At 41.8% G+C, this 13839-nt stretch overlaps 1 protein-coding gene across 4 annotated transcripts in view; it reads left to right on the top strand.

Annotated features, from left to right (window-relative positions):
- Positions 1–301: 301 nt before the first annotated feature.
- The window catches only part of abcc8 (ATP-binding cassette, sub-family C (CFTR/MRP), member 8), a 44859-nt gene continuing 31321 nt past the window's right edge, over positions 302–13839 (top strand). For 3 of the 4 annotated variants that reach the window (XM_019894061.1, XM_019894063.1, XM_019894060.1), the window contains exons 1-6: positions 302–1002; positions 3069–3231; positions 6469–6610; positions 7639–7760; positions 9531–9697; positions 11458–11700. In XM_019894061.1, the coding sequence (XP_019749620.1) occupies positions 982–1002; positions 3069–3231; positions 6469–6610; positions 7639–7760; positions 9531–9697; positions 11458–11700 (858 nt within the window). In that variant the 5' untranslated portion in view covers positions 302–981. Of the gene's footprint in view, positions 1003–2451; positions 2923–3068; positions 3232–6468; positions 6611–7638; positions 7761–9530; positions 9698–11457; positions 11701–13839 lie in introns of all 4 variants that reach the window. The other variant, XM_019894062.1, reaches the window with a different exon arrangement.

Raw genomic sequence — 13839 nt, 5'->3', positions numbered from 1 at the left:
AGACTGCGAGATAAAGCAAACTTCTCCTGGGTAAGTGAAAACAACAAACATGGATGGCGAATTTAGTGGAATTTTACTTTGAAATTGGCTTGAAATACAAAGACATTAAATCTGTTCTTGATCTTAAATACATTTTCCAAGTCCTCCTCCACAATTCTCTCCTTCCCCGAAGTAGTGCCGTCTCTCAATCCGCCGCCCATGTCTTATGATTTCAAAATTATTTTAACAATAAGCTATTACATGTATTCGACAATCAATTACACGGGCAAATGTGTCATAATATGAAACATGTACAGTTTTTTTTACAGTCAGAACAGGGAACTATAATCGAAAATGAGTTTGACATCCCTGACAGGGAAACTAGTATGAAGAAGCAAAATCCTGCACTGACGGTCGTCGTGTATGAGTGTCCACAGGGGCCAATAGTGCTTCTCCCTAAATTTCTAGTTTCATACATTCCTTCACGTCTTCAAGCTTTGTTTCTTGCACACATCCTGATGAGGTTATTTGCTGTGGTATTAAAAGAACATTTAAAATCCATCTTAAAAAAAGTAGGTCAAACAATCTCCTCGTAAAAGTGTTCCGCATGTGCTGTGTGTTTCATCCCTTTTCCCAGTTATGTAACCACACTGTGTAGTCATCTCCACTCGCGCTGCATACGTGACTTTTGTCCGGCTACCATTTGTAGGATTAAATCGACCCTCTGCGAGGCTTTTGCTTGAACTGCTTGCCGGTTCATGACGGGGGGGGGGACAAAGGGTGGGCCTGTGTCTGCCTTCTTTGCCCCGACTTCGTTGTGATCTTTCACCTTCGCTGCACCCGACTTCAGCACCGAGGATAGCTCCAAGCCTGAAAAAACGCCCTCCGCCACCTGTCCAAATTTCGGATTGCTCTCCGCGCTCATGACAGGACGCCCCTCGGTATTTTATTCTCCTTTTCTCCGTCGGAAGTGACGTACGTGGCAATGCTGAGAAGCCAACGATGATCTCACGATACAAACCGGTAAGTTCGTGATCGCCTGCCTCAACACTTGGGATGTTATTCATACTGTTGTATTTTGATGACTAATCTCCCTGTGCAATCCCGATTTGTATTCAGATTAAGTCGCATTTATTAATGCTTAAATGTCGTAATGTGCTGCAATGACACGAATTCAACTGTCGGATTTAAAGGCAGCTGCTGGAAAACTTGCACTCACTGATATAGATATCATATCAAACCACGGATTGGTGCAAACCTGAGCTAAAAAGTGATGAGGATTCCTGGTGAGATGAGATCCAACAAATTCACCTTTCACCTCTTAGCCTGGAGCTCAAATTTACATTAGCTGAGTTGTGCGTGCTTTCCCAATTTGTCTTCCAGTCTTATCTTTTAGGACTGCATACATATTTTTTTCCTGTGCTGTCCAAGCTATGTTGACCTACATTTGAGCGGATTTTATTCTCGCCCTGTTTTTCCCTGCACACTCACCACATGTACACCTTTGATGGAGGTTGATCGTTGATGTAGGTCACCATCCAAGTTTGATTAAATGTTCCTCTTGTAAGGACTTGTTTCATCGATCCCCAAATGTGGTTTTGGAGACATGAAACTGATTAAATTGAGCTGGCAGAACATCCCTCCAGTACGCTGGTATATCAAGACATGGCTCTGAATGTGTGACAGAAAGGCACAATAATACTGCATCAAAACATACGATGTGATTGCATGCAAGTGTACAAGCTGTGTAGTACTTGCATCACATCTTGTATCCATGGCGATTTAAAATAGCACTCACAGCTCATAGCAACTGCTCATTGTCACTTAGCCTATATGTACGCAGTGTGAGCAGTAATAGTAAAAAAAAAAAAAAAAAAAAAAAGTAATTAAAAAAAAACCCATTGGGAATGTCTCTGTATCCACCCATCAATTTTCCGAACCACTTTATCCTCACATGGCTCGCGGGGGGTGCTGGAGCCTATCCCAAGTGTCTTCAGGCAGTAGGCGGGAGACACCCTAAACTGGTTGCCAGCCAATCGCAGGGCACACAGATGTCTCTGTTTAGATGATATTATTCAAATCTGCTCCCATGTGAGTTTTACTGATCCTCTGAACAAGTTCCATGATTGGCTGCACGCACCGTCTTCTCCCCAATGGATTGGACACACAACACATTTATCCCATGCAGGAATCTATTAATATTTCATGTCTTTTCTTACGTTTGCATCCTACCAATGGACGGTTGTGTGAGTTCTTTTTTTGTTTGAGGTCTATGTATATGTTCAATGAATGAAAACGAGAGAGAGGTCGGCAACTCATAAAACTGAGTTGGGATTCAGATTAGCATGCTTGTTCATGCTTCCTACAATTCTAAGATGTTTGCTCTCCCCATTGGGCAGACACCATCTCTCCTCTGTGTCTTCATCTCTCTGTGTTTTCTCCCTCCCCCTCTTCATCTCCTGCCTTTCCCAGTGAACTCGTCCAGCCTGCCTACACATTCAGCCCCTCCTGCTCTCGTCTCCCAAGGTCGCTCCAGTCTGAAAAGACACGGCAATAGCAGGTGCACTGCAGAATGCTGCCGCCGCTCTCCCTGTGTGCGCCTGTTAGTGTGTGTGAGAGCCATGTGAGAGAGTGTGAACACGTTCCAACGGAGCTGTGCGGAGCTGAGCGAAAACTGAAGCCTCACTTTTAGAGTATGTGGGCAGTCGCAGGCAGACAGGATGCAGATGTTTGTCACCATCATGACCCCCAAAGCTGCTTAGACTGCAGAGGATTCGAGGGAGCTACCGTTACACTGGACTGGGATTGTCTCTAACGCCCCCCCCCTTCCCCCCACCTCTCGCCTTCCTTATTTCTCCTCTTCGTCACTGGATCCAAATTCTGCAAGCTGGAAGAACTGAAAAGAGGTCACACTGGAAATTGCCAGGAGCTGCTGAAGAGGCTGTCAGTGTCTCCTTTAAAAAGCCACGATTCTGCTTGTTTTTTAAATATGTGGGTCTCTCATCTGTCTCTGATACCCCCCCCCCCCCTGTCATTCTCTTCCTCGCCCTCTTCCTTCTGTTCTCCTTCCTCATGCTGGCTACATGCAGAGTCCCGGTTCCACCATGTCCTTGGCGTTCTGTGGGAGCGAGAATAACTCGGGTGCCTACAATGTGGACGGGGGGGTTCTGAACAACGGCTGTTTCCTGGACGCGCTCAACCTAGTGCCACACGTCTTCCTCCTCTTCATCACATTCCCCATCCTCTTCATCGGTGAGTTTTTTCCCCACACCTCCACCAATCGCATATACTCACATGAGGGAGCATGAGCACAAGTCCCCGCAGTGGGTCTCAAATTAGACACACAACAATAGGTTTGAGAACCTTCCCCCAATTTTGCTAATTACGTGATGAATTCATCAATAATGATTTCAACTTGATGGCTTCCATGGTTGCTTTGCCTTCTAACATTGACAAACAAGTGTACCCCTACTCAGTGTATTGTCTGAGAACTTAAATATCCATTTAGCATGTTTGACATTTTTTATGGACATGCTTCAGACAGGTTTGAACATTTGTGCATATTCTTTGATCTATATGATGTTTTCTGGCCTAATGGTGTATAGGTTTTAAAAGATTTTGTTGTTACTTTCCTAAATCAGTAGTGGCCCATTCATGAATTGTAAAGTTCAGTGTGTAACTGCCACAACTTTTGCTTCCCTGTGTGCGCGACCATTTGAGAAGGCATGAAACATGAACAATTTGTCACTCTCCATAACTGGTTTGACACTGCCTCTGTGTTCCTGTTTCACATATATATGAAATGCCGTTACTGTGGACCATCCACAGTTGGCGCTTCCAATGCCATATAATTGGAAAATAGTTTAATTATTCTGATTATTATTTGTGAGTGATTAGAATATAATTGAAACATGCACACCAAACGTTGCAAATTGTGAGAAAATGACGACACGCTGGAATTCATCTTAATGTGCATCAAAACTCAAGAAACATTTAGATTTTCATCTTTGCTGTTTTGTGTTGTTGCCACATAGGGGTACCGCTAATGACAAACTGAAAAAAATATAATGCTAACCGGAGAACTGCAACTCCGCTATACGTGAAAAATCATCTGACCAAACATAAAAACAGCTTAGCGGACTTCCTATACAGTATGTAGCCTGTGCCGCAATAATTAGCATAACAATGGCTTGAAGACATGTTGGTTTGAACCGATCACGTTACAAATATCATATACCATATGTAAACATGAATGCATCGTAAACATTGGACACTGTCACCTTTGGAAGCTATTGACACCATCTTGTGTAGAACATGACACTGTAGACCTTTACATTTCCTACATGTGCTGTGTCCTGGTGGCCTTTTGGGTTCCATCATTTACTGTCGCTACTCATGCTGGAAGGAAGTATTTTCACCTGTTTTCCATATACAGCTAGCTGCGCATGTAAGCGGTGTGCCAGAGAGGAAAGCAATAATCACATCTCTGTCCTAGCTTGTTTTGTACAATACTGTATGGCGAAAGCGTCGACATCACTAATAAAAGGGAATGCACATAGCGAAGCCAACTCTCCCTCGGACAGTGTTTCCCAAAAAATTCTCACAGCACAACTGACAAGGTTCAAAAACGAACCACATGGTGTGCGCATCCCACAAATGCAGACTGCGATACAAAAATAATTTATAGAAAAATGAAGGACCAACAAAGTACAAACAGAAATCGCTGGCGACAAAGAGCCAGGGAAACCAAACATGCCGGAATATGCTTATGATTGCATGACTGTCCATGTCTTTTGTTACTTGTTTTGTTATATTACCGTATTTTGTTATTACAAAGCGCTTGCAAACGGCAAGGTAAATTTTGCACCCGAAAATATACAAAATGAAATGGCAAAAGCCTAAACACGTGAAACTTAAATCACATAAGAATTGGAAAACCAAAATACTTACAAAACAAGGCGCTATCGGAAAAGGAGGGACTATTAGTCGCTGCGCCGTCTCTAATGGTGAGGGAAGCTTGGACAGAACCAAAAAATGAGCCAGTATGGAGAATCGGTCTACCACAGTGAGTATGACTGACTTGCCCTTGGAAACAGGTAGGCCGATGATGAAGTTCAATGAGATGTGAGACCATGAATGAGACGGCACAGGCAATGGCTGAAGTAACCCTGCTGGAGGTCGGCGAGATGACTCGCCACAAGCACAGTAGAAATAATTGTTTAAAAAAACGTCAATCACTGTCATAGTATGGAACTGCGGCTTTGGAAGTTTCACAGTTAATGCACACATTCATCACACTACTACTACTGCCACTAACTACTACGACTACGACTACGACTATGATGACGACGATGATGACAACCAAAACTCATATTGTGTACATATAAATGAATCAAGCACTTTTCATAGCACTCAAAGAAGCTTCATATAAAATTGAAATCATAATTCAGCTGAAATGTTGTGAAAAAAAATCCATGTATATACAATTTAAAAAATCAAAATAAAACAATACTGAGGGATGCTTTGAAGGTGATTTGAAGGTGCAGGTGACACCGGAACAAAGCCTGTGGTTTATGCCTCCTCTGTCACAACATTTGCATTTGCGTTATAATTTGTTGTTCAAAATTTGAATCACCTGCACCTAAAAAATACCACACTGTTGCCTGTTATTCTCACCTCGATGTGGCAACCTGCAGCTTAGTCTCTATTTAGCAGGCAATATGTACTCCATTAAGGTGAAACATTGAGCCAATTGAAACAAATGAGCAGTCTGTAGTGGAGAAGCAAAACACCGACGACAAATGTGAAGTAAATCAATTGTGAAAAGGAAAAGGATAGTTGAAAGCGACACTTTATTGCTGTTTCTTTTATTATCCTGAGCTGTGTTGTTGCTTGTCCTTCGCAGGCCTCAGGGACCATTAAGTTTTCACGTTTACCTTGAGTGGACTGAAAGAATGTTTTAAACAAGAGTCCCATTTGTACACTAGACACTGCTCACCCTGCAGCACAACTGGAAATCTAAAGCGCTGGCTCATGAGTTTATTATCCGCTCTTTACATAGTACAAAAACATAGAAGAGGTGCGGATTAGCATGAATATTACAACTTCTACCCCACCAGCAGTCATCTAGATATGCAGTATTTCATGTCAGCACCTTCTATTTATAAGACTGATTGCACCCTGACCATCTTGACACACAGTGATGCAGCACAGCTAGCTCACATGGAAGTCAGAGGGGAACGATAGTCTCAAGGATCGGCAGAAGTCACCTCTCTGCGATCACTGTAATGATCAGAAAAGCTGCTCCCTGAGTATTTATCAGAAGAAAAATTACCTCAAGAAAGCCTTTACGAGCCTTGTCAAACATTGCAGGCTCACAATGTTCTTATTCGGCGCAAAACTGCTGCTGAAGGGAACTGAGAAAGAAATATATCATGTAAAAACCTGTTTTTATTTCCATAACCTTCCTTTTCTCATTTCCTGTGTGAGGCTGGGGAAGTCAAAGCTCAAAGGTCCACATCCACCACAGCACCTGGCTTCACTTCCCAGGTCACAACCTGCGCTGGCTGCTCACCTTTGTGCTGCTCTTCATCCTTGTCTGTGAGATTGCAGAGGGCATTGTCTCCGATGGGTAGGTTGATCTCTGTGGTGTCTCTGCTTGGTGACTTCATATGTGGGGGTTGGAAGCAAACAAGAGATGGCTTGTAAGATGCTTTGTGGAGTGTGTACAGATCAGAGGGTTCTTTTACTGACATCAACAGAAGAACTCTTCACCTGCTTGACATTTTACTGGTTGAGTTACATAAAAAAAAAAACAAAACAAACATCACTGGTCAGTTTACACACCAGTGAGGAGTGTGTGTGTGTGTGTGTGTGTGTGTGTGTGTGTGTGTAGCATGATTCGTTTGATAGAAATACATTGTACACTTCATTTGATTCAAAATCATATCTTAGTAAAAATAATAATGCTTAATTTTGATTGACAATATTAGCAAGCTCTACATTTGAGCTGCTCATTATTGTGTTTGGAGTTTGCAGTGTTGTAGAACTGCACTGCATCAGAGTGATAGTAATATAATATCTCACTTGCCTCATTTGGTCACATGAGAATGACTGTACGGTGGCGCCTTGATATAGTGGGGACGATTTTTTTGCTGTCAATTGCAAGTGGAACCTTAAGATCCATGCGCTGTATGGTGGTAGTGGACTCAATTCAACTCATTTCACAATAAGCAGCAGTTTGGCAAATAATCAATAATTCTTCAAAAGAGGCTTTAAAATGTTTAATGAAATTGACATTTGTTGTTAAACTAAAGAAAAAAAAAAACAAAAAACAAAAATGCATTCCACATGTGTATTTTCCAAACAAACTGTCTAAAGGCCCAGCTAACATAATGCTAACATACAGTGGTAAAGTGCCACTAACGCTCACAATTAGCATCGATGCCACCAACCACTGGCAGATAACTTGCCATAACAATTGAGTTTGTTGTATGGACTGTTGCCGGTCGGACCACAACATCCTAGCAGTGTCAATTGACGTTACAGATGCACATTTTTTAATTAAAACCAAGCCGAAAGAAATGGAAATGAGACATAAACTTGACCCACTGTTTGCTTATTTTTAATTCTGTCTCTTCCCGCTGGCCCTACTTGTAGGTTCAGCAAATCTCTCCATCTTCACCTGTACATGCCTGCAGGTCTTGCCTTTATGGCTGGCATCACCTCGATTGTCTACTATCATAACATCGAGACCTCCAACTTCCCCAAACTGCTCTTAGGTAAAGCCATTATGCACCTCCAGTACACTTTAACCTTGCTTCGTCGGTCTCTGTGGCTCACTCTATCATTCTATTGGGTTTGAATCAGTCATGACCTGCAAAGCCAGGATTAAATAAATCATACGTTGCCATTTTGACCTTTTCATTGAAATGAACAACCACCACCATGTAAGCCTCTACATGCTTCATGGTGATCGGATTCTAAAAATGAGGCGAATGATTTCGTAATGCATCTCTAACTGAACGGTTCATTGCCCTGAGCTGAGACAGCATCAGAATAGAAAACAATATCATCGCGTCCACACTGCTCCAAGCAGACATTAATAATCTTTTTTCATTAAGCAAATGAGCATGAGTTAATTTGCCTGATTGTTTTCTGTATTCCCAACACAGATATTAATGTGAACGAGTCTGCTAATAGCCGTGTAGAAAAGATGCAAGATACTGTTTTTCGAGACTGAAATAATAAAGAACAAAATTAACACAGTGCAGCATTAAGTAAACGGTGTTACGCTCTAAGTGCTTCACTTGCTTGCTGAGCCTTCTTGGGCAAGTAGGTCTTCATGTCAGAGTCGCTCTACCAAGGGAGAAGCAGTTTAGTGGGGCAACAGATTTTGACACAGCCGGTGCATTAGCAGGCTCTGGTGCTGTGGCATTGATCTTCTTCCATACAAATGAAGCAAGAAATCCTGAATTAGTCTGTATTAGAGTTTCAGTAATCATTTTGACCTTGTAGTGTAAATACAGTTGTAGGCAAAATTATTTAACTCATGTTACAAATTACAACATAACACTTTCATTGGATGGCCACTTTCAAAGAGATGTTATCCGCTTGTATTACTGTTATAACTGAGCCATGAGCTATTTAAACTGTTCTTGTTTTGTTGCTGCATTGCAAACCAGTTTTCTAGGTTTGTAAAAGTAAATATGGGTTTGATAATGTTGAGTAAAACTGTCCAGTGTAGTTCAAGTTTATTTATTATTTCGAGTTGGATGATTCAGTCAAACAATAAATTGAGTGTAAACCAAAGAAAATAAAATCAATGTAAGCACATTGAACAACGAATCAATAATTCATATTATTTAAACTTCTTTTTTTATTCACAAGTTGACCTCAGATAATATGTAAAATTCTTGGAGAGACTCCAGTGAGACCAGTGCCCTTCCAGATGGCACTTTTATTTTTCCTTCTAATACTATATGACGTTATACTGAATACAGAGAGGCGATTTGATTGTGAAATGAATGGATATAAAAAATAAATGGCCATAAATCCAATTTCCTTAGTGGGGTTCTAGCCTCTTGTTCTTCTCTGGATCCAGGGCCACGGTACCATCAGCCCACCTAAAATATTTACAGGTTACTAACCTAAAATAAAGCAGACTTGTGTGAATTGCATTTAAGAGGACCAAAGTGGGGTAAGCTGACCAATGTAGCGGAGCGATTGTGCTGTCCTGCTAGCCTTTGTATAACAATTATATATTGAGTAAAAATGCACTTGCGTTACTGTTGCCTTGTCACTCTCACTCACCTGCCCACCAGACTGATTCGCACAAGAATATACATTATATTATGATGTATTATGTCTGTTTTTGTTTATATGTATAGCCCAGAAAGTTAAGCAAAGACAAGACAGGACAAATACACTTAGTCTAGCCAAGTCACTGCTGATAAAGGAAATTAAAAGTGAAAAACTTGTTGATGTCATAAATACCGGAACCATTATTTTTGCGGCTTGTCTGACCACTTATCCACGTGAAATCTCCTCAGCCCTCCTTATCTACTGGGTTCTTGCCTTCATCATGAAAACCATCAAGTTTGCCAAATACACAGAGCATGGAATCGGCGCCAGGCAGCTACGCTACTGCATCACATGCTTGCTGGTGCTACTTTATGGACTCCTGCTGGCTGTGGAGATCAATGTCATCCTGGGCAGAGTGAGTGTGCCCTCACTTACTGTAATGATGAATGTGTGCAGACACGTGTAGCAGATTGATTTCGGTTTGTTGTTGTTATTGTTGTTGTTGAGTTTTTTTTTTTTTTTTGAACTAACGTCTGCTTTTAGTGTGGAGTTCCAACGAGCAAAGCAATAAACCGAAATGCGAAGTGAGAGAGCAAACAGGCCCCACGGTTTTTGACATTTTTCATATTTTATATTATTCAGTTCAACAAAGATTTTTGGTCACTTTTCCTCCTCCTGACAATTTGTTAATCCCTGTGCTGCGTACACCTAATCTGCTGATTCTGTTTCCTCTGGTTAAACAGCTGTGAAAGCAATGCTCCCATCATGTTTTGCACATGATGAAGCAGAATGCCCTCAATAGCACAAAGCACAATGAGTCACCTGAAACACAACAGGCTTAAAAAGTACACACGCTAAAAGTATATCCAGGTAATCAACCATAATGGCTCAGAGAGTTTCCAATACATGGTTAACACTAGAATTGAATGCATTAGATTTCACACCTCCTCAAAGTTTTAAAATGGAAAAATAATGTAGTGGGTTATGTTTTTGCTGGTTATGCTACATTGATAAAATGTTCCAGGCGCCCACGGCAATCACATTTCAAGCCACCGATATTAGACAGCATCGGCAAACGTGACAAGCAATGATTGCTGTGGATGTCAGGCCTGATTTTCAGACTGTCAAAAAATTTGCCGCGGCAATCACAGTGTGGATGAGAAACTTAGTCAACCGAAGTAGAATTACAGTATGTAATAGGCTGTAACAAAACTTGGACGGGTATTTCCTCGGCATCTCACCGTCCTTTCAAATTTTGTCATGTTCTGCTGCATCTGGTGCACATTTTGTCCCATTTTGACACTTTTATCCACGGTTACCCAGCGAGCTAAGTTAAGCTGAGGTTTGCCAAGGTTAAGTTAGCCCTTTTGTCGTGTTGAGTTACAGAGCATTCCATCCTGTGACGGTTTACAGGCACGGTGCAATATTTACATGTTGTGTTCCACTACACAGCATGCACTTCTTGGAGCATAAAGCGAACCTTTCAGGTGTGCTTCATTTGAGTCTATTGTGTCTACAGACGTACTTCAAAGCTTCTCGGTGTACACAGTTTATTTGTGGAAAGCCTGGACAGAATGTGAAAATGTGTCACACCTGCATGAGAAACATGAGGGACGACATCAGTGGAGATGGGCATCAGTGGTAGACCGCAGGCCAAACCCGGAGAGCAACTTTGAGCCTCCAGGGCTCCGCAGCTGCTTCCAACCACGACGCATCACATAAATCGTGATAGACCGTGAGAAAAACTAGCAAGAATTAAATATGGGAGGATAAATGGCCAAAACGTCAACGCAATATTACAGGTTGGATGTTCTACAATCAGCACTGTGTGCTCTGACAAGAATGAGGCAGTAGATGAAATGAATGGCCTTGGTTCTGATTTCATTTAAACACATCAACACTGTTTTTCTCATTTTTATTTTGCTTATATTCTTTGTTTATTTATATCTCACATTTAGTGAGTTTGATTAACCCTGGTATTAAAAATAAAAAAACAGAAAGACATCACTGCAGGTGGCACAGTAACTCCCGCCCCCGCCCCCCAGTGCCAATCTTCAATGGAAATTTAATCAGCCGCTTTTAACCCTTAAGCACATTTCCAAGTGGGCGATCAGGTTGAGCCACTGGGCCAACTAAGAGCCTATGAAACTAACTGGTTGTGTCCGTGTCTTGCAGCGATACATGTGTTTCGCCAACCCGACAGAAGTGAAGCCCCCCGAGGACCTTCAGGATCTGGGTGTCCGTTTTCTGCAGCCCTTTGTCAACCTGCTGTCCAAAGCCACCTACTGGTGGATGAACACCTTCATAACCTCGGCTCACAGGCGACCCATTGACCTCAAAGTCATCGGAAAGCTGCCCATCGCTATGAGGGCCCTCACCAACTACATGAAGCTCCGCAACGCTTTCGAAGCCCAGAAGGTGAGTGTGCAGCTGTTTAGCATTACACATTCAATAGGAAGCTGGAAAAACAGCATGCGGAATTTCCCTCAGATGTTTAATTCACAGGAGACATTATTTGAATCTGCATTCTTGATTTACCAGTGTTTTTGTTGTACACACACATCGAAACCTGGTTGTTTTGTTTCACAACTTAAAAGTAAATGCGCGGTCTCAGACCAAATTGGGCAATGCCAGTGAAGTTATATAATGGTCATCTATTGATCTATCTATGCATCCACTTGCTATAATACTTGTTGTCAGTAGGTTTGTGTGCGAGCTAGAGCCCATCCCGGCTGGCCCTGGGAGAGAGGTGGGGCATTCCCTTACAGGGCCCGTATCGCTGACGTCAGGCAGAATCCTTATACCTCCAAAAGCATCACTTTTCAGGAGACCCCAAAACATCATGCTTGTACAAGAATGAATATTGCATTGTTAAAGAGAGAAAGCCAGTTTCAGCACTATAGATTGGCCAATAATTTGTAAAAATAGCTCCCACGTGTGGACTGACCAATAGCATGGATATGTGAAAAAATATGAACTTTAACAAATTGTGACATATGAGATTTTATTCCTATCCCAGCAACATAAACAAACATCTCTATTTACATTTATACATATGAATAATTTAGACCATTAAATTATGTGCTAATCTCTAGGTCACCAATAGAGCTCAGACTCACACCCAAAATCTGTGTTTGCTATTTGTTTACCATTTTATAAGCGAGTCCCAAATCAACTTGAATTGGTTGCTAATTGTACTTTTTTTCCAAAGAACACGTCATAGTCCAAAAAATAAAAAAAATAAAATGTGATCAGAATGGAGTGCCTTTGCATATCATTTGATTAGGGAGTGTGTTTTTTCATCCATAAAAAAATTGAGTGAGTGTGGATGGTTGTTTGTCTGTCTGCCCTGCGACTAGCAGGCAACCAGTTCCGGGTGCACCCCACCTACTGCTCAAAGTCAGCTGGGAAAGGCTCCAGCACGCCCGCGACCCTCATGAGTATAAACGGTTTGGATAATGGATGGATGGATGGATGAGTCAAACTTTAAATGTCTTCCCGTCTCTCTTAAGAAGCACGTGTCATGAAGATGCGGCATCTTCGCCAAGGTCAGAATTTTCCAGTGTTTGAAAGGTCACAGCCATGTGTCATGGCTAAACGTGTCCAGTGTGAACACAGTCTCACTTCCTGCCGCTTGAGAAGAGAGATAAAACGATCCTGGTGGGGGGTTGGATACTCGTCATCGAGAAGGCGCCGGGTCATTCCCATTCTACTGTGAACAAGGCGACATGGTGACCCCTGCGTGCGTGACAGAGCTTCACTTTATGGGAAGCCAGATCGCTGTATATTAGTATGCACTAAAATGTCATGATCGAGACATGTTCTGTTTTCTCAGAGCGCTGAAGAGAGCGGCTTCTAGTAGATGAGAACGCACACAAGCACTACATTGAACTTTTCCTGGGAGAGCTTAATCCAACAGTCTCGCAGTGACAGTCCAGATGTTTTCCTATAATCATTGCCGACTGCGTTCATTTAGCCAAGCTGTTGTGTTGTTGGACATCACAGAGTGCACAAAGTATAAACAAACTCACAAAGAATAGCATTCAGTAGCGTGTGGACCTCCACCAAGACTGATCTTTCAACAAAAGTGAAAAAAAAAATTCTCAGAGAACTTAATGTTCTTATACATTTGATAGAAAGAGTGCAATTTAACTGCGTTCTACACTGAAAAAAAAGGTGTGTTGAATTTACTCAGTTTTATGTTGTCAAGTGGTGGCACACAATAGAATCATCTGGATTTAGATCGACTTTTAAGATGTATAGTCTACTCCAAAAAGTGTATCTGTAGTTGGAGTACAAGCTGAAAAACAATTCAAGCACACGGAGAACAAGGAAGACTGAGACCAGATTTGAACCCCAAACCTTGTACTGTGAGGAAGAAATGCTAACCGCTATTTCCACTGTGCTGATGGCCAACGGTTAATGCTGCTGCACATTTGCAAATCCAATACAGTACCTGAATGATTTTTCATGAAACTGAAATGACCAATACTTAACAGCGCCATACAATGCAAACAGACACATTACTGTACACACCAAAAATAGTTTGTGTAAGAT

The sequence above is a fragment of the Hippocampus comes genome, unplaced genomic scaffold (genome assembly GCF_001891065.2).
Source record: "Hippocampus comes isolate QL1 unplaced genomic scaffold, H_comes_QL1_v1.1 scaffold104, whole genome shotgun sequence".
Classification (NCBI taxonomy): domain Eukaryota; kingdom Metazoa; phylum Chordata; class Actinopteri; order Syngnathiformes; family Syngnathidae; genus Hippocampus; species Hippocampus comes.
Note: the sequence above shows the minus strand (reverse complement) of the source record. Positions and strands in the feature narration are given on the sequence as shown.